The 27940-nt window shown below is 36.0% G+C and overlaps 1 protein-coding gene and 1 pseudogene across 3 annotated transcripts; one reads left to right on the top strand and one right to left on the bottom strand.

The window, feature by feature from the left end:
- The first annotated feature begins 457 nt into the window (after positions 1-457).
- On the top strand, positions 458-27940 carry RECQL2 (RECQ helicase L2). 3 transcript variants are annotated; one of them, XM_059585374.2, is made up of 20 exons: positions 458-611; positions 4007-4227; positions 5965-6111; positions 6203-6418; positions 12659-12763; positions 13635-13739; positions 13825-13947; positions 16812-16900; positions 17448-17484; positions 17564-17597; positions 19064-19116; positions 19194-19271; positions 19366-19431; positions 21361-21427; positions 21524-21577; positions 22106-22177; positions 24652-24716; positions 25955-26033; positions 26735-26952; positions 27460-27940. In XM_059585374.2, exons 1-20 carry the CDS (start codon positions 542-544, stop codon positions 27649-27651), a joined length of 2091 nt encoding a protein of 696 aa, XP_059441357.2. In that variant the 5' UTR covers positions 458-541; the 3' UTR covers positions 27652-27940. The 3 variants fall into 3 exon arrangements, with proteins under 3 accessions (XP_059441357.2, XP_059441356.2, XP_059441355.2); XM_059585373.2 differs by having other exon boundaries at positions 22073-22177; XM_059585372.2 differs by having other exon boundaries at positions 22040-22177.
- Positions 2773-3925, bottom strand: LOC148587041 (polcalcin Aln g 4-like; annotated as a pseudogene).

The raw sequence follows: 27940 nt of genomic DNA, 5'->3' as shown, positions 1-27940 counted from the left end.
AAAAAAAATCGTTTGTTTTAAAAAATAAAAATAAAAATAGTTTTTTTATTAAAATTTTCATTTTTAAAAAACATTAATTTTTTTTATTTTTTATTTTTCAAATTTATAAGGGTATTTTTGTCTTATTAAAAAATTTATTGGTGCATTTTTATCTTTTCATAACCTTGGAGGTATTAACAATGTTTAGGTAATTTAGGAGTAACATTCTTATAATTGAAAGTTTAGAAAAATATTATCAATTAAGTAGTAATTTAAAAAAAGTAGGTGAACTTTTTCCTAATTTTTAAAATAACATAAGAAATCTTAGTACGTTTATTAATGTGTTTTGAGGTATATTCCCGTTTTTTAGTTTTTAAAAGTAGTTATATTTTTAAAAAATAGTTTTTATATTTTAAGGACCGTTTGTATGTTTGAGCGATGAAATCCAAATCCATCCTTTCTCTTTATAAAACAAAACAAAAAAAAGAACAGAAAAAAAAGGCGAATTTCGAAAAGACCGACCCTTTGCTTTCATGCAATCGTAATCGCATTCTACCGGGGAATGGACGCCCAAGACCAGGTGATCTTAGAGGAGCTGCATCGCGTAGAGGTTGAGATTGAAGATGTCCAAGGTTCCTTTCCTCTCTCTCTGTCTTGGATTTTACATATTATTTATTGATTTATTTTGCCTTACGTTAAATTTCGTTTTTACAGCTGCTTTTCACTTTTGTTCTTAATGTTTTCTTGTTGCTTCTTAATTTGTTTCTGAAAATTCAGTTTTCTGTTTAAAAAATTAAAGTCTTTGGGGGTCTTAGGTATAAAACAAAAGACTGATTGAGGAAGATAACACAGTCACTGTTTTGCTTGAGTTCAAACATAAAAATAGAAATAAAAGAAATTTCATGACAATGATCGTTCTTTTATATATATAAAGAATGTATGTGATCATTAAATCACAGACATTATTTGATTTAACGATTTGTCAAGACAACATTTGTTTGTTTTAAAATATTAAGCACTTATATTTATTTACAGAAAATGAGAAAAAAGAAGAAGTGATAAGAGTAATAATCCCAGAATCCATAGACCACAATAATGAAAGCTCCACAAGACAAAAATCTATTTGTTTCTTTGCTCAATAATACAAATTTTTGGGCAAGGTTCATTCGGCTGAAGCGCGTTTGGAAGTATCTCTTCTCTTGCTTACTGTTTAGTTATTCCTACTACTTGATGATGGGAAAATTGCTGAAGAAAGGAGAAAGTGTGGGTTAAGCCCATGAATCTCACTTGGTTTTCATAAAATTAACAAGTTGTTGACAATAACTTTGAGTGATCAATAATATCTATTCGTTCTTAATTTATTTTGAAAGAAAAACAAGTACCATTGATGAGTTTTTTAAAATGAATATGGATGATGCTGAAATCCACACTACCAAGTCCACAACAAGGAAAACCTGAAACCACCAAACAAATTAATTCAGAGGCATGCTGGTGTGAGCCGGCGGAAATACCTTTGATGCCTAAGTCAATAAGTTGATTCTACTGAAGAAAGGTTTCTCTTTTAGGAGAGAAGTGATCGAGTATCTAATAGAATTTTTGTAGCAATGAATGGGGTGAGTGGCTTAACTTCCTTTTTGGTCTTCTCTCCTTTCAATCGTAGGCCATTCTCCCCTTGTACAATTTTGCCAGTTGTCACCACTTGAATGGGTTGTTCATGATTTCAGCTAAGTGCAGTTCGAATTAGGAAGATAGTAGTTCAAACCACAATGAAGAAAACTTAGCGATTAAGCTATTATCAATTCGAACAAAGAAGAATTTTAGTTCGAATGTTCACCTGTCAGAAGGAGAAATTGCAGCGCCAAAAACTTAAGCTATTATCAATTCAAACAAAGAAGAATTTTAGTTCGAACGTTCACCTGTCAGAAGGAGAAATTGCAGCGCCAAAAACTTAAGCTATTATCAATTCAAACAAAGAAGAATTTTAGTTCGAACGTTCACCTTTCAGAAGGAGAAATTGCTGCGCCAAAAACTTAGTGACTAAGGTAGCAGTTTGAACTGCTGGGTAGCCAGTTTGAACTGAGGAAGTTTCATGAGACTTTAGGAAATTTGTGACGCCACTTTTTATAAGGTGTTGTTCGAATTATGAGGTCCTCAGTTCAAACGGAGCTCGATATTTTTGCCTATAATAGCTGAATTCAGAAAATGCACATTCAAATTTCCTTCTTTTAACACTCATAAGGTATGTGAGAGTATAGAAAAAGCGATAGAAATATTGGGAGAAAGAAGAGGCTTTTGGTCTCACAGCTTTGGAGCATTTTAAAGAGGAATTGCTTGGTATAAGTTCTAACTCTAGTTTTATTTATTTAATCATTTAGATTTTTAAATACATCATACAGACTCCTACACGCCGCCTGTAGGCATATAGACTCCTACATGCTGCCCACGCCGCATCTAACACCTCCTTCTTCTTTGTCACCTCCATAGTGCAGTGACCCAGAATTCTTAGCACTGATGTCAACAACTCCCGTGGCAAAGGAATCCTCCCCTCCTTTCCCATCCTCTTCATCTCTTCACTGTCGCTCTCCTCGTACACGTGTTCGGACCAAACCACACAAAATTTGCAGAAATCAATCTTCGACCCAACCGGCATCTGCAAAATCTTGTTGTAATACAACTCCAGCGCATAATTCTTAGTACTTGGAAAACCCACTCATGTAATAGCTTTAAACAATTGAACATGGAGATGACATGAAAATATGATTAAAACAAAAAAAGAAGAGACAGACGGAGACATTAGAACATCTTGGCAACATCCTTTTATACACCATGATTAGCACGAGCAAAATGGGTGAACTCTTGGAATGAAATGAAGCTGTCACCGTCGGTGTCAATCTCGGCCATCATATACTTCACCCCATCCAGTGTGACGGATAAGTGTTTTCAAGGCATCCACACGATTCCGTGAGGCTTCAATGTCGGGGTTAGCTCGTAGGCCACTCCTTTTTTTTTTTTTTTTTTTTTGGTAAAAAAGAAATTATTTTTTTAGTATATAAATTTAGCATATTTGTATTTTTTATTAAGAGTGACACACATCGTCATTTTATTGGCAATGTGGCACCTAACATAATCTGTCAAATGTTTTAACAGAATTTGACTCCAAAGACGAAATTTTTTTTTGGCATACCCCAAGGACTTTTGAATTCATTTTGATACGAGATGGAGCGATTTGTAATTTAGGCCAACCACATGGACTAATTTTGCATTTATCCCTAATTGATATAATTTGATGAATTACTTTATTGCTTTAGATATACACATATGTATATGTTTTGCTGTTATGGGACATAGAATGTGTATATATGTGTATAGCAGAGGTTATACGTAGTAAAAACGATACCGAAGAAAAGATAAAAGGTATTTTATATATTTATTAAACAACTCTACAATGCTTATTTGATCAAATATGAGTTTATGTGATAAAACTCTTTTTTTGGAAAACCCTAATATAGATGTTATTATAAACATATGGTAGAAATATTTTCTAAAAAGAAGGCTTATAATACAAGGTCAATGATTTTTATACTTATTGAGACTGTGGACCCATTAATCTGCCTATGTAATTGTGGATTACATAGATGTTGATGTAGATCTTGTAGGTGTGAAAGATTGATGTAACCCATAGGCGTACTTAGATGTCTTTTATTGAGATGCCCAGGGATCTCAAGCTCATGGAGAACCAACTTGAGCTAAGTCAGCCTAGTTTTTTTTTTTGAAAGGAAAAAACTAGGCTGACTTAGCTCAAGTTAGTTCTCCATTAGTTTTGATATTGTATTCATTTATGCAGTATGTGGCAGATCTTGGTATCCATGTATAGGCAATAACGATCAGTGGTTGTGCTACTACCTCTAAGGAAAATCTGATCATTGAATTTCTGTTTTGCAATCATTATCTACTCTTTAAAATGTAGACATGATTTTTTCTTGTTTCTTCATGTTGCGTTCTGAGTTTCCACTGTGTCATTGTCTAGTCCAAATACAGATGTTGCTTGAACAGCAAGAGAAGTTGCATGAAAGACAGTTTGAACTGAAGACCCTGTTGGAAGCATGTAAAGGATCAGGAGACCCAGTTACAGATGATGCTTCAACTACTGTTGAAAACTGGTCTGGGCAATTTGAGTGGGATTCTGAAGCTGATGATGTTCGGTTCAATGTTTTTGGCATATCCACATACCGTGCAAATCAAAGAGAAGTAAGTTCTCTCTAGGGCAGATTTTTTTAATTTTTTTTGAACATTAGCTAATTCGTGCACTGCTGCTTCTATAGTCTGATCCTATATAGTTTTTCAGCCAAAAAAAAAAGTTAATCCTATTTCAGCCTTCTTTTTTAGTGTCACTTATCATATTCTGATTTATTTATTTATTTTTCTGGAGAAGTGGATGGTATATAACCTCCTGAGTACTTCCTCACATCTCTCCTCTTTTGGATGAAAGCTTTTTGAGTTTGAATGGAATTTGAAAGGAACCTCCTGATTACCCAAGTGCACTAGAACTGTATGGCATTTGACAAAAGAAACAAAAGAAGAAAAAATTGAAATGAAGATCTAGAGGTGTACACTAGAAACATTATTAGAAGTGGGAGAATTCATGGCCATGTGATGTAGGATGGCCATCTAATTCAAAGAGTTGGGGTTACCTACAATTACTATAGGTGAGCTCAAGGCTTTAATTTTATGTTTTTGATAAAGAAGGCTGGTTTAATATTATGGATGGGAAAAGTGTTTAGATGAATTCTGTATCTAAGCTCTTTATAGATTGAAAGCATTAAGTTCACAGCTTTTTCCGAGGAAACGACTAATTAGGGTTTTAAGGAAGTTTAAATTAGTGTTTCATATGGGACAAAGGTTAAGAAAACTCTTTGGTTTTAGGGATTTAAAAGTTATAGCAAAAGGATATGATTTGGGATTTATGCAAGAAAAAGCTTAGTTTAGTGATATTGTTTTACAGCTATGGATACAACCCCTTAATGTTAATTTGAATATTCATTTGGGCTTTGAAATTCCATTGGTGGTGCATTTTTCTAAGCAAAAAGGGTAGGGGGTGCCCAAAGGTTGGAATTCTTTATTTGGTTGTAATCATAGTAACACCTTACCCATTGGGACACCAGTCGGGAGGGGCTAGACGAACCTGTGACATGGGGGATCCACAGGTACTTCCTCAAGAAGGGTTGGGCATAGCTTGACCTCAGCCCCAGAAAGGGCTTAGTGGTAGGAAGTCCATGGGGAAGCATTAATGGGCATGAGTCTTGCCCTCTTAGCATCACCTTCACAGAGACTTGAGCGCTTGTCTTCTCCACACCAAACCTCATGGGAGTAAGCTTTGCCACTAAGCCAATCCCTCTTGTGGTACCATTGGTAGTGCATTTACTAGTGTGATGCCCTGGCTTTAATTACAAGCCTTGCTGGATTCTTGCATAAACATTCTTATGTTGTTAATCCATTCATGGATTAAAAAAAAAAAAAATTCAAGAGCACAAAAAGTTGTCATATCTCTTCTTATTGATAGGCTATTATTTTTTCCATTGTGGATTCTGTGCATAAACATTCTTATGTAATCCATTCATTGAAAAAAAAAAAAAAAGTTTCGAAAGCGCAAAGTTGTCATTTCCCCCCATATGGACAGTTTTCTTAATATTGGTATGATGCTATCACTGTTCTCTTTTAATTGTCACTGCTAGCTATTACTCTCGATTCCTAGAGTTGTTAGGTATATGCTAATTTCATAATTATGATTATTATTTTCTTCATAATTTTGATAGAGTTTGAATTATTTATTTCTTTGTAAGAGTACCATGGATTATAATTAGTTTCTGAAGTAAAGAGTATTGGTGCATGTTGAGGCCTCTTGTTTACGTGGTGTTTGTAGCTTGAAAACTTTTTTTCCCTACCCTATACATAGATTTTTACTAATCAGTAATCAATGGATGCCAGATTGTTAATGCAATCATGAGCGGAAGAGATGTTCTAGTGATTATGGCTGCAGGTGGTGGCAAAAGCCTGTGTTACCAGCTTCCAGCTATTCTTCGTGATGGAGTTGCTCTTGTTGTTAGTCCTTTGCTTTCCTTAATTCAGGATCAGGTGCCCTTTATTTTATACTATTCTGCTTTCTAACAAATGTGCTACATGGAACCCCTATATATGATAGCTTCTTTTGCAACTGTTACTTCAGGTAATGGGTTTGACTGCTTTAGGCATTCCAGTGCATATGTTGACATCAACTACTAGCAAGGAAGACGAGAAGTTCATATACAGGGCTCTTGAAAAGGGTGAAGGAGATCTCAAATTGTTGTATGTCACACCAGAAAAGATATCAAAGAGCAAGAGATTTATGTCAAAACTTGAGAAGTGTCATCGCGCTGGTTGTCTCTCTCTAATTTCAATAGACGTATGTATTTTTCTTAAAAAAATAATAATCTTCATTCTTGATTCCGAAGTCAGACTAAGCATCTTGGTTCTGTCTTTCTCTTGGCTGTCAATAGTTGTTGGTTTGGTGGTTCTGATTCAAATGTGTTAAATGAATACTTGCCCTACCTTCCTTTGCATGTTCTGTATGTACCCAATAACTTATATGAGAGGCAGTACTATTTTTTAGAAAATTAATCGTTCTTAGTTTGGGGGATAAAACATAGACGAAAGAAAACATAATAGCAAAGTACTCCTTGTGCTACAAAGTATGTAATGTACAGATATATTTGTATGTTTCTTTGTATATATACAGACATGTATTTTAGATGAGCACTATAATGGGAGAAGTCAGATATATATTTCATTATGAAGTAATTGAAAGAAAGTAAATAAGAGCCACTATTTTCGTTCATTTAATTGTGCGTCATATGATGCATTTTCTTATTATTCTCATGTACAATGTGTTGTAATGGTGATCTATGATACCAAGACTCATAATTTGACAATTTACTACGAGATAATCAAACTCTTGTTTTATATTAACCCTTAACCGTGGTGCTTTCAAGTCATTTATATGATAAATGACGTGACTCTTTTTGATGAAAGATAAGAAGGAAGAATTCTTATTATTTCTCAATACCTCAATGATTTATCTACACTTGTTTATATAGTGAAGCAACACACATTAATATGGAATTACAATAAATGAGAACATGTATGGAAAATAAATCAAATCATATCAGCTGCATATCTTCAATACTCCCCCTCAAGCTGAGGTGAAGAATTTTCGCATGCCAAGCAATGCCTGAATGAAGAACATTATTGGCCATCCCCTCGTTAAAATATCCGCAAGTTGCTCCCCTGACTTCACAGAAGGTATACAAATCAACCCTTCACGCAATTGTTCCTTGATAAAATGTCTATCAATTTCAATGTGTTTAGTTTAATCATGCTGAACTGGATTATGAGCAATATTAATCGCGACATTATTGTCGCAGTATAGGCTCATAGGTTCGCAATCATATCCAAGTTCTTTCAATAGAATCTTCAACCAATTCACATATCCCATGGACCACGGCTCAGAGTTAAACTTTTGCACTAGATCTAGCAACCACTGGCTTTTCTTACTACACTAAGTAACTAGATTTCCTCCGGCAAGCGGATAGTATCCCTAAGTAGATCTTTGATTTGTGACTGACTTAGCCTAATCTGCATCTGTATAACCTTCTACTTTTTGACGACAATGTCAGGCAAACAACAATCCTTTCCCTAGTGCAGACTTCAAATATCGAAGTATTCTGTAAACTGCTTCCATATGAGACTCCCAGGGTAAATGCATAAACTAGCTCTCTACACTTACTGCATAGGCAATGTCTAAACGAGCGTGTGACAAAATTATTAACCTGCTAACCAATCACTGGTATCTACCTTTATTCATCAGAGAACTCCCATCACTTTCTTCTAACTTTTTATTCTGCTCTATCGGGTTGTTAACAGCCTTACAACCGGGCATCCCCATTTCTTTGAGTAGATCAAGAATATATTTTCACTAGGAGAGGAAGATACCATATCTTGATCTTGCTACTTCAATACCCCGAAAGTAGTTCAAATTGGCTAAGTCTTTTATCTCAAATTCATTGGCGATATATTTTTTCAACCTCTATATCTCTTCATTATCATTACTAGTCAACACGATATCATTTACATAAACAATCAAGGCAGTTACCTTTCGCTGTATAGAATGTTTGATGAATAATGTATGATCGGCATGACATTGGTTATAGCCAAATCTTTGCATGGCTCTGGAGAATCTCTCAAACCAAGCCCTTGGAGACTTTCAACCCGTATAGGGCGTTCTTCAATTTACACACTTTACCTCTGGCTGAGAAGATGGGAATCAAGAGGGAGTTCCATGTAGCCTTATTCCTCTTAAGTCTCCATGAAGAAATGCATTTTTCACATCAAGTTGCTGAAGTGGCCAATCTAATTTCGTGCTAGAGAAAGGAGGACTCGAATAGAATTCATCTTTGCTACCAGAGCAAAGTTCTCCTCGTAGTCTATCACATATGTCTAAGTGAAGCCTTTAGCAACCAATTTGGCCTTATACTTTCCATTGACCCATTGGCTTTATGCTTCACTGTAAACACCCATTTGCATCCGTCCACTTTTTTCCCACTAGGAAACTCAACTAGCACTGTTGTGTTATTTTCGTGTAGAGCTCTCATCTCTTCCTGCATCGATTCCTTCCACTTTGGATCATTAAATGCTTCCTGTAAATTTTGAGGAATAGACATAGAAGACAATTTGGATACAAAGGAATGATATGAGGGTGAAAGGTTTTGATAGGGTATGAAGCTAGATAAAGGGTGTTGAGTGCAAGATCTGAACCCTTTACGCTGAACAATAGGCACATTCATATCATCAACAACATGTATTGAATTTAAATAAGGAGTACTATTACCTGAGTCTAGATCAGATGTTCGACAAGTAGCATTTGAAATAGCCTTACTTTTTTGGTGTCTGGAGTAAACTCTTAGCTCCGTCACTAGCAGTGGCTCACACGACTTATTAGCAAGTGGATGTTGTTTGTCATGCTCTGGCATAAGAGTAGGGATAGGTAAATGACTACTCTCAGCTAACTTCTCTTCACTCGAGTTCTCCCTTTAAAGAGAAGTTTGGGCAGATGAAAAATATGATTGTGACTTAAAAAAGGTAACATCAATCGAAACAAAATGCTTTTGAGAAGGAGGATGGTAACATTTATACCCCTTATGAGTAGGGGAATACCCATGAAAATACATTTGAGAGCATGGGGATCTAATTTATCCCGTGTCGGACCATGAATGTGAACAAAACTGACACAACCAAACACCTTTGGAAGTAGATAAAGGTGGAGACAATACTTCAAGAGGTGTTTTAAAATCTAAAACACGTGAGGGCATTCTATTGATAAGATATGTTTTTTTTTTTATAAGTAATAATGCATTAAGAGCGCAGAGGGGCGCAACCCAAGTACACATGAAGTAAACAAGAGAGCGACTAAGTAGGGGAGAAAGTAGAAGAGAACATAAAGAGAAAATCAGAAAAATTGATCACTAAAGGAGCAAGCCAGCCAGCTGTCCATGTGAATAAGGTGTACAAAAAGAAGTGAATAAGATCTTCGAGGTTCCTCGACAAATCCTTGAAGCATCTCGCATTCCTTTCCTTCCAAAGACACCATAGGAGACAAAGGGGAGCCATCTTCCAAACCACAGCACTACTAGTTCTACCTCCCGCCCATCAACTGGCAAACATCTCCATGACGCTTCTAGGCATAACCCAACTCAAGTTAAAGCGAGAGAAGATGACCTCCCACAACTTGCGCGCGACCCCACAATGAAGGAAGAGATGATCCACGGACTCCCCATCCGCCTCACACATACAACAACGATTAATCACAACAATACCTCTCTTCCGAACATTATCCAGCGTGAGAGATTTCCCAAGGGCGGCCGACCATGCAAAAAACGCCACTCGCAAAGGAGCCTTAGTGCGCCAAATCCTTCTCCACGAGAAATAGTTAGGCTCCTTAAAGGCAAGCCTCCTGTAGAAAGTACGTACCTCGAACTTCCCTTTACTTGAAGGAATCCACCACATTCGGTCCTCCCCTTCCCCCCGGATCGAAGACGAATACAAGAGCGAGAAGAAAGAGTTAGGGACATGCATATCAATCATTATGGACCGAGTTACCTTAAAGAAGATGTCGATTTTTTCGCTCAGCAACTCCATTCTGCTGGGAAGTATCAACACAAGTGGTTTGATGAATAATACCATGTTCATGAAAAAGGGTACCAAGACTACTAGAGAGATACTCACCCTCATTATTGGAACAAACATTTTTGATAGAGGCAGTAAATTGGGTTTGAATCATATGGTGAAATACAGGGGGCACCTCACTTTTATCTTTTAACAAATAGATGCAAGTGGTTCGAGAGAAATCATCAATAAAAGATACAAGCTACCAACGACCAGATAAAGAGACCACCCTTGAAGGACCCCAAACATTAGCGTGAACCAGAACAAAAGGCGCATTGCTCTTGGTTATACTAGTAGAGAATGACACCCGATGAAGTTTAGCAAGTTCACAAGTTTCACACTGAAACTTAGAAACAAAATAATGTAAAAATAAGGAGGGAAGCTTTCATTGCAATAACAAAAAAGGATACCCTAACCACTGATGCCAAAGCCAAATTATTACTATGCCTGAACAGTGTGGTAAACTTGTGTGGGCTGAGAATTTAGATAGTACGTACCATCTCTCAGGCTACCACTACCGACTATCCTCCTCTTTAATAGGTCCTAAAATAAACATTAATCAAAATAGAGGATAACTCTTCAATTTAACTCACGGGTAATATGAGCAATGGACAATAAATTGGTTGCAAAATTTGGTGTATGAACATATGACAATGACATAAAAGGTGAGACATAAATGGAAACTTTACTAGACATTGATGATAGAGAGCCATTTGCATTCTAACATTTTCCTTGTTTGAACAAAGATTATAGGAAGAAAACAAGGAAGATATACCAGTTATGTGATCGGAGGCCCCGAGAAGTCAATGATCCGCAAGAATCATCAGATGGAGTAGCAGATGCATATAGAGTAGTGGTCAAATTATTTGTATGGGCAAGGAAGGAGGATGCAATAATAAATGTTTCAAGTCGAGACATAAACCGACAAAGTGTGTCTACCTCTTCCTTGCTAAAAGCACCAACAAATGTTTCCAATTGTGACCTAAGCCAATGAAGTGTTGCTACCTCTTCTATGCTAAAAATGCCAATATCAATAGAAAATTTCTTCTCTACCACAAAAGTATGATTAGCTCGAGGCCTGGGTCCACCTCCTGAATAACCCCCTCAACCTCTTGTAGGATGGCCACGAAATCTCCAACAAGGCCCCTGACATGTTGAGTCTCGTGTGTGGAGAGTTGAATTCTCACTATAAGACCTAACTCTCGATCCTCATTTTGTGTTTTGTGAGTTTCTAAGGTTTGACTCGTTTCCAACATCTTGAGTCCATCAAGAAAACAAAGGCAAGCAGCAAAGAATTGCAAAAATACTAGCTGCAAAACCCATTTGACGGTACCAATTTATGCCAAAAATCACAAGAAACAGCTCCAAACACAATCAAAACAACCAAGTAATTGCATAAATGAACAGAACTGGGGAAACAACTAGAAATCTAACCTGAACCAGCTGAAATATGCCAAATCGAACCATAAGCGGCATTAATACTCATGAACTGTACAAAAATTAACTTGAATTGACCTAAAAATAACTGAATCCAGCCTGAACCGGTCAAAAAATCACACTGGCTTGAACTTAGAGAACCGATAACATGGGTTGAATCAGAGCAAGTCGGGGATATCATATCCCTTTATTACAAACGACTTGAATTAGTTATTGATATCCTTATCCTGAATAAGGAATAGTAGCACCTGCAACCGAACTGTATTCTTCACCTTCGGAGCTCGTCGGAAATTTTCTGATGACACTAAGATAGTGCCAACAACCTTGGTGACATTGAAGGAAAAAGCCAAATGATGCTTAAATTCACACAAAATCCACTACAATTGTGATTGACATTACGAAACCGCCACTACGTGCGATTTTGGCTGCCAGAAAAGTCACCAACCACCACAGAAATGACCGAATATGCAAACTAACCATCCTGATTCATTATTTTAAAAATAGGGAAACACCTCAAAAACTAGCAGCCACAATCACAGTTCTACTATCGTTAACGGAACCAACAATGGTAGGGATTGCGACATCACACCACTTATGACGATGGTCTCGATGCCATCGCTCTCCTAACATGGGAAGTAAGCCCAGAGCCTCAAAAACCTTCAATCAGCAGCAATGGCAAATTGGTTGAAAGAAAAGAGAAGAAAAGAATAAAAATAAAAGAAAGAAACAAAGGGATGCAGGAAAAGAACGAAACAATATCAGGAAAAGATTATACTCTATGCTTTGATACCATGATGAAAGATAAGAAGGAAGGATTGTTATTATTTCTCTATACCTCAATGATACATCTACGTTGGATTATATAGAAAAGCAACACACACTAATACGGAATTACAATAAATGAGAGCATGCATGGAAAGGAAATCATATCATATCAGCTGCATATCTTTAACACTCTTTATTGTCTGTTATTTGATTTACTTTGCAGGAGGCACATTGTTGTAGTCAGTGGGGTCATGACTTTCGACCTGACTACAAGAATCTTGGCATCCTCAAGACTCAGTTCCCTAATGTTCCTGTGGTTGCTTTGACTGTATGTCTTCATTCTTTATTTTGTTTTTTGTCTTAACTAAAGCATAACAACCATGGTCTACAATTTCAAAGCTAGATCTGTCATTCTTTGCCAATCCTATCCACCAACACGCCCCACCTCCGTCTTCAGCGACTACTCCTCTCTCTATCAATCTGCTCCATGCCGCTATAAGACCGCAGGCTGGCGAATGTCTCCCACGCGCCGGCGTGTGTTTCTCACTCGCCGACGCGTGTTTTCCTTGTTCCTTCCCAATGCCGTACTCCTCCGCTTTTGCTATTGTTGTTGGGTTGCTGTGTTTGTGCTTCTGTTATTCCTTTGTTTTTCTGTATTTTCCCTTGTTTTTGTCGGGTTTTGTGGGTTGTAGTCTCCCGGTGCCACTTTGGTTAGATTTTGTACTGGAGACTTGTGTTACCTCTTCTTCGGATCCAAATCCGTTTTAGCTAGTGTCTCTCCGCTTTAGCTTCCTTGCGGTGATTGTTGCTGTTGCCAAGCAAGGGTTTAGGTAGGATTGAAGGGTTTTGAGGGTCATGCCCCTGTTTGCGTCCCCTTGCATTGGGAATTTGGGTAGGGTGAAGGGTCTCACAACGGTCATGCCTCTGCCTGCGCCTTATGTTTTGGTGTCTGTACCGCTTTATGTGGCCCCTTTTGAGAGAACTAGGGTCATTTTTTGACCAATTTCCTACTGTTTGGTTGCATTTTCTGCATTGTAATTTCTATTTTGGGTCTATTGTTGGGGAGCCAACCTTTCTGTGTTTTGAGTCCTGTAATCCTTTCCCAATTTTGGTTAGGAAAAAAAAACCATGCTCTGTAATTTCTTATTTCTGATATGCCATTTTTGGGGCAAGTTGATGACAATGCCATTCTTTGTTAGGCCACTGCAACACAGAAGGTCCAGACTGATCTGATGGAGATGCTGCACATCCCAAAATGTGTTAAATTTGTGAGCACAGTCAACAGGCCAAATCTCTTTTATATGGTATGTTTTTGGTATAATTTGTTTACTTTCAATATTTTCTGGCTTAATAATTTATGAGCTAATATTATATTTTCTTAAACTGCAGGTGCGAGAGAAGTCATCAGTTGCTAAGGTGGTTATTGATGAAATTGCTGGATTCATTCACGAATCTTATCGAAATAATGAATCTGGGATAGTTTATTGTTTTTCTAGAAAGGAATGTGAACAGGTCTGTGTCTTCTAGTTTTTTGTCCTTCTTGTCTTTGTTTCATTAGCTGTTATTTTTTTTTTTTGATAAGTAAATGTTTTAGCTTGATTAGAAATTGTTTATTGATTGAATTATCATGCAATTTTATTTTATGTTAGATTAGGAGATGCTTGGATATCTATCCAATTCTAATGATGTCGTAGTGTTTTAGATAGCATTTGTGCTTGAAGAGGCTCATATAAGATGTTACCAAAATCACCAAAATAATGGTAAAAGTAGATAATTGTTAAAATCTTGAAATGATTGAGGCTAAAATCTTTGTTTTCTGTCTTTTTTTTTTTTTTTTTTTTTCTCAAACTAAAAACATTAACAAATAATTCAAAACCCAAAATACTCGAAACACATAAACACTATTTACTTTTATGTCACATCATAATGCTTTTCAAACTAAAAACAAACACCACCCCCAAAACACATTAAAAAACATGCTAATTCACTAAAAAGAAATAAGAAGGGACAAATAAAGTGCATAGAGTTGAAGAATATAGAAGAGAAGAATGGGAGGATAAAAGAGAGAGATTGTCATAAAAGACAGGACACAAAATTGGGGTTCCTACTATACAAACGTTTTGTTTATTTTGGTGTCAAATAATACAACTACATAAATACCATCAAATATAATAATAATTTACAAATAAATGTAGCACATCAACATTCCCCTACAAGCTGAGGCGCATATATCCTGCATGCCTAGCTTGTTTAAGATTGTGTGGAAGACTTTACTTGAAACATCCTTTGTCAAAATATATGTATTGTTCTTCTGTCTTCACTTGTGGTGTGCTGATTAAGCCCGCACACAATTTCTTCTTAATAAAATGCTAGGCAATCTCAATGAGCTTGGTTCGGTCAATGGGCAAGTTATTGACCGCCACTATCCATGAGGAAAGGGATTGGAACAACTTCTACTATAACATCACAGTTTCATGATCTTCAAAGCTCCTTGTGTTTCCTTCTCCACAATTGCACTATATTAAACACAGAGGAGCCAACTTCCACACTTCCAAAGCAGTACGGTGTCCTCATTGTCCTTTCCAACTCATCAACAACTCTCTAACCCTTCAAGACATAACTCATGCAACACCAAACAACTGGAAAAACGAACTCCATAAATCTCTTGCAACCTCACAATGAAGAAGGAGGCAATTAACAGGGTTCTTACTCTACTTACATTTCACCTCACTAGGGACCCCTCCCTTGCTCCCCAATAATTGCAAATGCAATGTAAGAAATCCAAAAAATCCTGACAAGAAGATGGAATGCTTCCATAAAGATGCATCAAGCAAAAAGAAACATCAAAAAGAACAAGTTTGAACCCATTAGGGACTGCTCAACATGAGCAAAAATCTGGCTCCTTCTTTCATGCCATATTGTCTCTTTTGTATACTTTTCGTGTATGAGGCTCTGCCCCTTTTTCTAATAAATTATTATTCATAAAAGAATCACAATGGCACTACATTCCACTCCATTAGGTTCTGATAAATTAGTATAGATTATATTTTAGGGTTAAATACTGTTTAGTACCTGGGTTTTAACGACTTTATTTTTTCCTACTTAGGTTTCCATTTGTATCACAGATGGTATCTTTTTTATCAATAAAGACGGGATTGGTACCTCCGTCAACATTCCGTCAATGAAACTAACGGATTGCCACGTTAGCCCAACACGTGTAAAAAAAAACATGACACATGTCCTATGTTCCAATAAAAAAATAAAAAAATATTATATATTTTTTTTTAAAAATGAATAAAAATATAGCAATAATTTAAAAAAATAAAATTTGAGGGGTGGCTTGAAGACACCCTTTTGTGCCCAATGGGGGTGGCCAAACTAGCCACACCCAAGGGTAACCCTTAGTAACAACCTTTTCTCAGGTCTTTTCCCTGCAGCTACTCTATACATTCCAAACCTCGTTTACTTGGACATCAGATTCAACAAATTCTCAGGTCAACTTCCTGAAGATCTCTTCAACGAGCAACTTGATGCATTGTTTCTCAACAGCAACCAATTTGAAGTCGAACTCCCGCAGAATCTGGGGAACTCTACATCGTCTGTGATAAATTTAGCTAGTAATAAGTTCACCGGAAATATCCCTGCTAATTTTGGTTTCATGGGTTCTAAACCGAAGGAGATATCGTTTCTGAATAACCAATTAACAGGTTGCATTCCTCAGTGAGTTGGGCTTTTCATGGATCATTTGATAGACACCATATCTTGTCTGGAAGAAATTGAGGTTCTCAATTTGGCACACAACAAGCTATCTGGGTTTTTGCCAGACCTGATTTATTCTCTGAGAAGCCTTGCAAATCAGACTATTTCTTACAATCTCTTTTCTGGGTTCAGCTAGGATTGCTCCAACTTGTTTGTCAGAAACGTGGGTGGATTGGGGGCACAAACCACCCCTCAAATTTTATTTTATTTTTTTATTTTTATAGTTTTTTAATTTTTTTCTTCATTTAAAAAAAAAAAATTAAATTAATTTTTTTTTATTGAGAGATAGGACACTTATCATGTTTTGATTGGGTTGATGTGGCAATCTGTTAGTTTCATTGATGGAATCTTGACAGAAGTACTAACCTCGTCTTTATCGATAACAAAGGTACCATTTGTGATACAAATTAAAACTTAGGTGGGAAAAAATAAAGTCATTACAACCTAGGTACTAATGAGGTATTTAACCCTTTATTTTATTTTATTTTGTTCATGTAGTAACTTATGTACTATCTTTGCATTATTTCACTAAATGCTGTGTTGGATATGTGATTGTAGCTTCTACTTTTTGGGTCTAAAAAAGACTTATGCTTTTCTTCTACCGTCAAGAGTCGCAGGTTGCAAAAGAGTTACGGGAGAGAGGAATTTCAGCTGATTATTATCATGCTGACATGGATGTAAATGCTCGTCAGAAAGTACATATGCGGTAAAGTAAAGTCATTGTTTTAAATAAAAGTTGTGGATTGCAATGTATTAAGTGGTTTGTACCTAGTTGTGGTCACAAATCACCCATACCTTACATTTCTTAGTTTCCTTCAAAATACCTTGTATGCAGTTGATCTGGTCTCACACACAAACTTTTGATAAGAGATGTTAAGCGTGCCACCTCATAGAAAAGTTTCATAAAGCTAACGTCACTAGTTCGAATCTCTCCCTCCCCATCTCCTTAGGGCCAATTACTTATCAAAGAAAAAAGAAAAGCCTAATAAAAGACCCCAACCCCCCCCCCAACAATAACCTTTAGCAGCTTGTTTGAGTGCAAGGTAGTCTTGCATTTTCTTTAGACTTGAATTACCCCCTTAAATGGGTTGGATACTTTTTTTGAGGTTTTCCTCATTAATTAGTATTATATTTTATGGAAACTGAGATAGATCTGTTATTGTTTTTTTTTTTTTTTGTCGACTTATTCTGATTGGTAAACCCTTTGAGAGTATAAAAAATGTGATGATGCTTGTGTATGTTTCATGACACAGGTGGAGCAATAACAAATTGCAAGTTATTGTTGGTACGGTATGTAGGACGTCAATGCCCAATTCTTTATTTGCTTAATGTCGTGTTATGATTGTAATACCTTCACTTGCATTTCCAGGTGGCATTTGGTATGGGAATCAACAAACCAGATGGTTAGTATTGTGAAGTACCTATTTGTTAGAGATACCCTACTATAGATTCTCTGATTGCAGCTGTAATAATGAGATTAATTAGTTCATGTAACCAAAGTAGTTGGGCTCTCGCTTTTTTCAGTAATTAAAGTAGCATGGACTCGAACAATATATTGTTGCTATTTTTTCAACCTCCCAATAATGCAAAATATTAAAAAAAACACCACAAAGATATTATTTGAAATTTGAGAATGGACACACATACAGAACAAGCATATTAGTTGCATTGCAAAAATAGAGTAAGCAGGGCCTTTTATCCCATAATATTCATTTGTGCATCTATCTGTATCAAGGGTCAATTAGGCATATATATAGTTCAACCTTTGGTGATCACGTTTTCATCACTACTAGTAGCATAATGGTTGAATAATTGAATTTACCATTTCTCGGTAGTTTAGCCTTTTGAAATAAGTGGCATTTTTTCATGATATTAAAGCATCTCCAGTAGTAGTGGCTATTTTAGCTACTCAAAATGCATCTTTTTTATTTTAGCTACTAGCTTTTCAATATAAATTCCAACAGTTTATCTGTTTTACTCATTATTTTCTAATCTTTTTTTTGGTATTTTTTCCACTTCTCTGAGTTCTATCTCTCACTCTCGCTCACCAATCATTACGCATATCCCAACCAGATTTTTCTTCTCACCCAAATCTAGATGAAATTTCCACATGAAATCTGCCAAATCTCCTCTTCCTCTCCCTCTTCTCTCTCTCTCACTCTCAATCTCTTTTCCCCAAATCTCCATTAATCTATAAAACTTAACACCCACAATCTTCATCCCCAAAGCCAATACAAACACGAGTGTCTTGAGCCCTGTATTTGATGGACAACAAATGGTGTTGCTGGGAACTAGCAAGCTCTGCAAGTTTAATTTGGAGGCGAGCGATGGGATCTACAGTATTGATGAAAAGCTCAATCTTCAAATTAGGGCGAAGGTGGGTTGGATCAAGATTGGGCAGTTCAAGCCCAAGATCAAGTGTGGCTTAAAGGTTCCTTTAAGCTCTATTGGAAAATCGACAGGTAGCTTTGAGACTACCAAATGCAGTTTGGATCTTTGATCATCACACCACATCAACAACGACGTGTGGGACGTGGCCATGGAACAGAGGATAAGAGAAAGACGAGAAACTTCCCTTTAGTTGTGGTGGTTTAGGTGATGTGGTAGGTGGTTTGGAGCGGTTCAGGCGTGGATGGGTGCGTTGCTTTCTTGCATCTGTTAAGAGGGTCACTCAAGGGCTTTGGTTCAAGTTGTGATATGAAAAAAAGGAAGTGCTAGTGAGAGTGGTGTTTTCCTTCTCTCTCTCTCTCTCTCTCTCTCTCTCTCTATATATATATATATATATTCCTCTTTCATATGCCATTGATATAAATTTGCATTTGTTTAGACATATAAGTTCTGATATTTAATACTTAGCACCTGCTTGTAGTCAGGTTTGTCATCCATCACAGCTTGAGTAAATCAATGGAGACATACTATCAGGTTTTTTCCTCTCTTTTTTCTCACTATGTTCACCTTCTTCCTAAATGCTATTCTTTCTGTAACCTCTCTTGCTACAGGAAAGTGGTCGAGCTGGACGAGATGGACTCCCTTCTGAATGCCTACTCTACTTCAGGCCTGCTGATGTTTCTAGGCAGGTAAGATTCGCTTTGACATTCTGTGTTTTTGATGTGTTTTTAAAGATACTTTTGCAGACTATTCTGTAATCTTGAATTTGAAATTCTCTTGCAGAGTTCCATGGTCTTCTATGAGAATTCCGGATTGCAGAATCTCTATGACATAGTACGATATTGTCAGGTCAGTTCTCTATTATCTCTATGACAGTCAACCAAACGGATTTTCAAATGTGCCCCCACTATTAACACATATTTCAAAACAAATCACAAAACTTTTCTAAAAAAGACAAAACACTTCTCACAAATCACTATTCAATAAATAAAACAAGAGACATTTCTCAAAAAGTAACTATACAAACTCATTTTTTAAGGTGTGGACTATCCTTATTACATATTGAAAATAATTAATTAATTTTTTTATTAAAAAAAAAAAAAAAGCAGCAGCTAGCTGGCATGGTGGCCGTCTACCTAGTGGTGGCAGCCCTGCGGTGGTGGCTGCCAGATTATGTTGAAATATTTCTCAGTTATTTTTTCACAAACAACCCTCAAAACTTTGCCAAATATATATATTTTTTTTGGGCCCTACATACAACACTATTTTAAAATGTGGCCCCCAATCAAATCAATTCTCAAATTTTACCTTTTTGAAAACTCTTTCCAGAATCCAAAACCCAAAACACTTCTCAAAATTTTCCCCATTTCTCTAATTTTTCTTTTTGAAGATGCTTTCTGCATTAGGTTTTTTTCATGGTAAAATATATTTATTTGGAATTTTTTTCTTAAATAATGTATATTAAAAAAACACACATAGGGGCGCAATCCATATACACAGAAAGTATACAAAACAACCTGTACTAAATAGAAAAGAAAGCACATAACACTAAAAAATCAGAAAAACGTATACACATGCAAAATAGACCAAGTCACTCTCCATGAAAACATAGTATGTAACGCCAACTTCTTCAACTCGAGCAAGCCACTCTCATGATCCTCAAAGCTTCGTGCATTCCGTTCTTGCCTGAGATGCCACATCACACACAATGGAATCATCCTCCATATGTGCAAAGCAAGCATTCACAATTCCAGTATTTCTTTGGAATACTAGACAGAAAACCTCAATCTCTTAAATTTTTAGCCTTGGTCCAGGAAGTGGAGAGGACAACCATTCACAATAGACCCTTCTCAATTGATGTGAGAGTTTTCTCTAAAACTAGTATTGTTCTATTAGTTCTCTGTCTCATCGATACAAGGACAGCTGCCAGAGTATTTAATAAATAGCTTAGTTCAAGTACAATTTTGGTCCTTCAATTATGTATCTTAAATGTGAATTGTGTCAATTTTGTCTTGAGGATGACGCCATGTGAAATGCACATGATACTTCATCACCATTAGCCCTAAGTGAACCGCGTGCATGTCATGTGACTTTCCCTTTGATCTTGTGAGCTCTACTGTAGCCTAACGTGCCATGTTATAATAAAAGTACAAGTGAGAAAAGTAGTCTACGACATCAGCAGTTGTCTTTTGTATAGTGACAACAAGACCGGACAAAGGTAATATTGAAGTGTTTTCAAAACTTTTTCTTTTTATAAGTGTTTTCAAAACATCAAGGACCTAATTGAAAAATCTATAGTTTATGGACGAAATTTAAAATCTATTACATTGTTCAAGTACCAAAGTTGTTGTATTTTAATAAATAACTTGCGTTGGTAACAATAATTTAGCATAAGATTGCTTCTAGTTCATTTCTGATTTCATGTTTAGTAATGAAGCCTGGTTGAAGTGCAAACACTTCTAATCAGCCATATCTGCTATACTGATTATTGAACTGATTGATGTCTTTTATGCAAATTAGACCAATTTTTGGTTTTTATTCATTACCTTTTGTGGATAAGTAAATGGCAAAATCTACCTACAAGGACCTTCACCTTTATCATCCCTCTCAGATGACCAAACCATAACTTCGAGCATTTTCTTGTCTCTGCAGTCCTACAAGCGCTTTTAATGTTTCTCAACATTCCTGGCCTTGTACGCGAAGTGCATTTTGTTTACCTGAGATACGGTTTATCTGCATGTGGAAGCTATCTTAATCAATTTCTCTTTGTTATTGCAGTCTAAAAGACACTGCCGGCGGAATGCCTTTTTCCGACATTTTGCTGAGCGATTACAGGATTGCAATGGTACCATTTGGTGTTTGTTGTCATTGAGAATTGCTTTTCATCCATTGCGCTGTACTGATTCTCAAATAATGTAAAGTTTAATTAATATTGTTTCAGGGATGTGTGACAATTGTGCATTCTCAAGTGAAGTTAAGGAAGTGGATGTCACTTGTATGTTCCACTGACTTTTCTTGAAACAAACATATTTCACTATTCTTGTATTCTCAATCAATTTTGGTACTGTTTTAAGATATTCTTGAGGTTGAGTACCACCCCCATTTTGGCCACCCCCCAAACTCAGGAAAGTTTTAAAGAGCATGTGCTGTGGCTTTTACAAAGATATATAGGTTGACTTGGTCTAAAGTCTCTGATATGTTTCACTCCTGAAGTCTTCCATTATTCTTTCTATAGCATAATCAACTGTAACTACTGGAAGGTTCATATATAGGTTTTTGTCCTACGCCCTAGTTTCTATTAGGTGTATAATGTTTTTCATCTAATAAACCATTCTTGATTTTCCTCAATTTCTTTACATCATTCTTTGAGTTGGTTGTATTTGTTTTATCTTTTATTTTGCATTCCCTTTCTATTTTAGTATCTGATACACGAGTCTAGCACAATTGTTGATTATAGGTTTTTATGTACAATATGAGCATCCTTTGCCAGGTGATGCACAACTTATGGTTTCTTTGCTGCAAGATGTACAAGAGAATGATCAGAGATTGACGATGTTACAATTGGTTGACAAAATGAAAATAAAGCACAAACAAGGTTGGTTTTATGCTCTAGTTCATTCTCCTCTTTATCAAATATGAGTGGGCAGGATATCTTGTATATGCAGAGCAAGACACCTGTAGATGTTTTGTGTATATGTTTGTATTACCTGTATGTATTACTGCTGCTAGTTGCAAATGGAAGGTATCATGTATATGCAGACCAAGACAACTGTAGATGTTGTTCCATGTATATGTTTGTATTGCCTGTATGTATTACTGCTGCTAGTTGCAAATGGAAGGTTTTTTATTCATTTTCATTGTACATTGTATTGGTTACCTAGTGGAAAGGCAAAAATGAATCAAATAATCATTTTACTGTACCTTCAAGAATTTGCTGATTATTTGGTTTGATAATGTATTTGCTTGATGCATGACCATATAGATGCTGATGAAAGTTTTGGTTTTCAAATTAGATTTTACTTGTTATAAAAGATGGGAGCCTTGCATGCAACCCTAGTAATGAGGATGGCTCTACTAGCACTTATACCTGTAAATCTGCAGTACCAAACAACTAGATGAGATTCAAAAAAAAAAAAGATGCTATGCAATCTACATGATGGACTGGTTTTATGCATAACGCTATGGTTCTATTGTTTTAGGCACTGGCAACAATATTTTGAAAGACAATTCATAGATGATAAATATTGAAAAAGCAGTGCTGGGTCCCCCACTGTATATCTGCCAATATCTTTTCTGAAGATGATATTCAGGGTGTCATCTCTTGGCTAAGTAGATTTAGATGGTCAGTGTTCCCTTTAATGCTTTGACTTACTCGCTGGGTTGTAAGCGGATTAGAACTTCCAAGCAAGGAGGCTCTACAGAGCTTTTCAGCTGCATCATGTATGAGGCATCAAAGAAATGGTCCATTGATGAATTTTATATGTTTTTATGTATTTTAGTTCTTACTTTGGTGGTAGAAGTTAAATGCTACTGAACGTATACATTGGGTGTTACCTCTTCAAGAACCATCAGTCTAGAGATAGCATTTCAGGGTCTTTTCAAGGTTGGACGCACTAGGTTTCATGGGGTTCTGCTATTCTTTACATTATTGGGGTGATTAGATTAGAAAGGTTAAGCTAGCACATTGTAAATTACCATTTATCTCAAAAGCTTAAGCTGATAGGAAATAGTTGATTTAATCATTTTATTAATATTCTAACACTTTCCTTCACTTGTTGGTTCAAACCCCCTCTTAATAAGTGAAGCCTAACACATGAAATATTTAATTGAAATAGGAAGTGAATGATGGAGATAGGTTCGAACTTAGGACCTTTGCTCTAATACTATGTTAAATTACCATTTATGCCAAAAACCTAAGCTAATAAAAAATGTTTGATATAATCATTTAATTAAGATTTTAACAGTACAATTTGTTGGTCAGGAGTCTATCTAATCCCTCCTTTGGTCTCATCGACAAAAGAGTTTAGAGGTGCCCCTTTGCAGATTAGAAGACAGTTTGTTTCGTTGGTATTATTAAATTTTTAATTATCCAAAAAGTTTAAACTAATAGGAAATAGTTAACTTAATAATTTAATTAATACTTTAACACGTCCCCTTACATGTGGGACCAAACAACACAGTCTATTTTAATTGAAATGGAAAATAAACTGTAGAGTTAAGGTTCGAGCTTAAGACCTTGGCTCATATATCATATTATAAAGTTTGCATGAAAACTCTTAAGAGAGAAAGATGAGGCATGTTACTTATGTAACATACCTCACACTTTATTATATAGGTAAAAAAATATAACAATAACCAAAATACCCATGTACACCAAACCCTAACAAACTCTTATAACAGGCATCGGGCAACATTTATCGAGAGCTGTTGACTGTCTACATGGTTGAAGCATTGCAATTCGTCCTATCGGCATCAAACAACTCATAAATGTAGCTTGCTCAGTTGAATTTGAAGTTCAAATTGAGAAACCATAAAGATATTGGGGATTTTTTCTGTTGTTAATCGGTGTGCAATTAAACTTCAGCTTTTGGGTGCTATACTCCTTTGATGCATCAGATTGCACCTTTCTTTCTTGAGGTGGAGACAAGTTTAGAGCCAAGGTAAAAATGGATCAAGAATTTTTTTTCCTTTTTTGGCTAAATTGTGGTCCCACTTCTGACCAATGAGTTTCCCATCATTGGGATTCTCATCTTCCTTGCTTGAATCCCTGTTCCCACTCCACCTAATATATGCTTCCCCTCAAATACATAATTTTATTTGTGAAAATAGTATTCCCTTTAAATCGAAGGGAAATTAAATGAAACTCTTAATTTAAAATGCTTGTTATTATTGATCATAATCAATACATGAGACTCTCTCTCTTTCTCCCTCCTTATTTTGGTCTCAATAAATCATGTCATTTTCCTTAATCCATTGTTGCTTTTCTTCTCTTTCTTATGCACTTCTTGGAGGTAATACTTTTCTGTTAATTCTATTGGGAATTTATCTTTCCTGGTCAAAATTTCCTAGGTTCTGAACTAAAGAGAGAGGAAAGAGAACAACTTGTCATACAGCTTATATTAGACCGTGTATTGGTAAGAACACTGACTCTATTGACCTTGACTTTGTTTTAAAAAAAATTGCTTGTTCTCAGTAACTTTTCTTGGTGGATTGCTAAAAAAAATTGTGAAATTTTTGTAAATTTTATTTGTTAATTAAATTAATTTGCTACAGAATGTGATAAGGTTTATCAATTGCTTATTTGTAGTTTATTTCTGAAATATGTTCTGAAAAAAAAAAAAGAAAAAAAAGAAGTTTGAACATAATAGCCCTAGTTCATTATGCTACATTCCATTATGCTCATACTGCTGCATAACTAAGAGAAGTTTGAACATAATAGCCCTAGTTCATTATGCTACATTCCATTATGCTCATACTGCTGCATAACTAAGAGATAATTTTCAATATTTTAAGGGAATTTCACCTTTTTTTTTTCAAATGAGAATCACTATACAGTAGTTTTTGAAGCAGAAGTGACTAACCAATTGCAAATTCATCAGTTGGCATATTAAATTTCTAAAATGAATTTCCATGCTATTAGATGTCCATAAAATGTCATCTAGCTATACAAAATTAAATGACACACTACTAATTCTGCAACTTTTAATTATGGAGCATAAAGAATTTGGAAATTTTATTGTTTACTTCATAATTCTTCTCAATTTGCACAAGAAACATAAGATACAGTGATGAGGTGAAAAAAAAATGCACAAACACCGACACGTATGAACTCACACAGATGAGCAACGGAGTGATCAAATCACAAAGAGACATATGCAAGCACAAATACACAGAGACGCAAAAATCATGCATTTTTACAATTTTTGGGTCCATGATCTTTGGAGTTGAACCATGGTCAGGTTGGGTTCCAACTTTTCTACTAAACAATTGTACCTTAAGGCTTTAGCGCCGCTGATTTAACATTAGAACCTAGTTGTGACATCATGACATGCCTTAGCTGAGTGGTTTGCCAGCAACTTGTGAGAAGGTCGGCTTTTTCACCCTATTCTTCTTCCTTGGTCTTCTGAAACCCAAAGAGGGTATGAAATGCAGTTAATTAACTGGTTAACCAATCTAGAAAACTGGGCTGTTATTGGTCAAAATACATATTTCTCTTCCAATTATCTATATTAAAGAGATCTGTAATGTGATAAAATCTCTTTTTCTAAAACTTTATTCTTTCTGTTGACTGATTGAACTTTTGCTGTTGGCGCAACTTGGCATTTTTTTTATTTGTCAGTATGTTAAACGGACTAATCCATTCTTGATGCAGAAAGAAGAATTTCAGCATACAGCTTATGCCACTAATGCTTATGTAACAGTGGGGCCATTTTCCAAGCAAGTATTACAAGGTAAAGGTGCTTGATTTTCAAAGAAAATGCTAGCCTATTGTTAGAAAGGGTATTATTGTAATAAAGGCTGTAGTGAGAGGGCCACAGTATGCTCTGAGCCTCTCTTTTTGTGCAAATCCTAATCTTGACACCTATAAACAAGTAAAATTGTAAGAATTTCTTGTCTCAAAGAATGCTGTTACTTCCACTCTGTTTCTTGGTATTTACAAGAATTATTTGCAGAAGGTAGGATAAGTTGAACCGGATGTTCTTTTACTACAAGTGCTGACTTTGTGAAACCTTGCGTTTCAAGCCTTTTTTGTGTTAGCATATTAATCTCATAGCTTTGACTTGTAAGTATCTATTTTTCATTGTGTCTGCATGTGCTGCTTCCACTCTCTCGTGATATTTGAAGTTGGCCCCTTCAAATGAATCTCATGTACTAATTCCCTTCAAATGAAGCATCTTGAACGTAGATATTTATCTCGTTGTTTCTTCTTTAGTCCTGAGTGAGCTCAACTCAACCCTCACTGTTGTTTATTATTAACTTGCTTTCCTCTATCCATCTGCCATCAACTACTTGTCCCAGTGATATTCTTTAAAGAAGAAATTTTAGTATTCCTGCTCGGGCCTAAGTTTGGGCATTTTTTGCTGGCTAGTTATGCTATAATGGAAATTATTCGTAACTTTTTTTTTTTTTTTTTGGTTCATATTGCTTGTAGGAAAGAAAATTGTGAAGCTTGAAATTTCTAGTGAGGAGAAGAATATGACTGGCGCGAAATCAGCCAAACGCAGCCTTTCATCCTCTGTTTTGGAGTTTCAACTTGATGAACTGCGGAAAGAACTGTCTTCGATCCAGGGGGGAATATTCCCTCATTCTGTCTTGTCTACTCAACAAATCAGCATGATAAATGCCCAGAAGCCAAATTCAGTGGAACAGGCAAGTTTATCATCACCAGTCCAATTAGTTTTGAGTAGCAATCCTTCAATTAGTTTGTTTCAAAAATGTCTTGGTTTCTCCAACTTGTAGCTTGTGCATCTAATATAGTTCTTCTGAATTAAGGAAAGCCACAAGAACATATTCATTTGCTTCTCCTCAACTAAAGAAAAAGTGGGAGAGGTTGGAAGGGGATTGAAATGAAAATGCCAAATGTAAACCTTATCAGAAAAACTAAGTAAATGCTATTTTCACAGTTTTTTTGTTCAGAAAATCTTTCAAACATTGATTGTGAAATCAAGTACAAATATGATGAAAGTGAAGTGGCAGAAAGGTGGAAATTAAGTTTCAAAAAATGGCATTATTCTTATGAATAGGAAGCTGTAGTAATTTTGAATTCTAGACCTTAGCAACTTAACTGTTCATTCCTTGGTTGTGATTCTTAAACAGCCCAACTGGTAGCCTGTCAACCTGAAACTATAGTCATAACATATCCAATTTTTCTTGCAGTTGGAGAAAATCATTGGAAAATTGAAGACGGAGAGATATGGAAGTAGAATTCTTGAACAAGTTGAGAAGTACTCCGATGCGGTGCAGACTGATGAGTTAAATGAAGAACAAGTCAGTCAAAATAGAGCTACCAAACGGCTGAAAAGCAAAAAGGCTCTTGTTGTTATTGAAAGCAGTGATGATGAAGCGTGAGTGGATTGGTAAATTAGAGGCGATTTTGTGATGGTCTCCTTCCGGAAGGAGAGGACTGTGTACATGGATATTTAGTTGAGATAGTTTGGGGATCTTGACTGCTCTTAAACTTTGAGTTTCCTTCCCCTGTGGGAGTTTTCTTTGTTCTTCCCTCTCTCACTCTCTCAGACACACACATAGACCTGAACGGAATGAATCAATAGCCACATTGTTAGAGTTTATACCCAAAAGTCTAATTATTTTGTATGACATTTTAGTTTAATTAAATAGAATTGTTTATTTGCTGATT

Source organism: Corylus avellana, chromosome 3 (assembly GCF_965113065.1).
Source record: "Corylus avellana chromosome 3, dhCorAvel1.hap1.2, whole genome shotgun sequence".
NCBI lineage: Eukaryota > Viridiplantae > Streptophyta > Magnoliopsida > Fagales > Betulaceae > Corylus > Corylus avellana.
The sequence above is the reverse complement of the archived record's forward strand: the minus strand, read 5'-3'. Positions and strand labels throughout refer to the sequence as shown.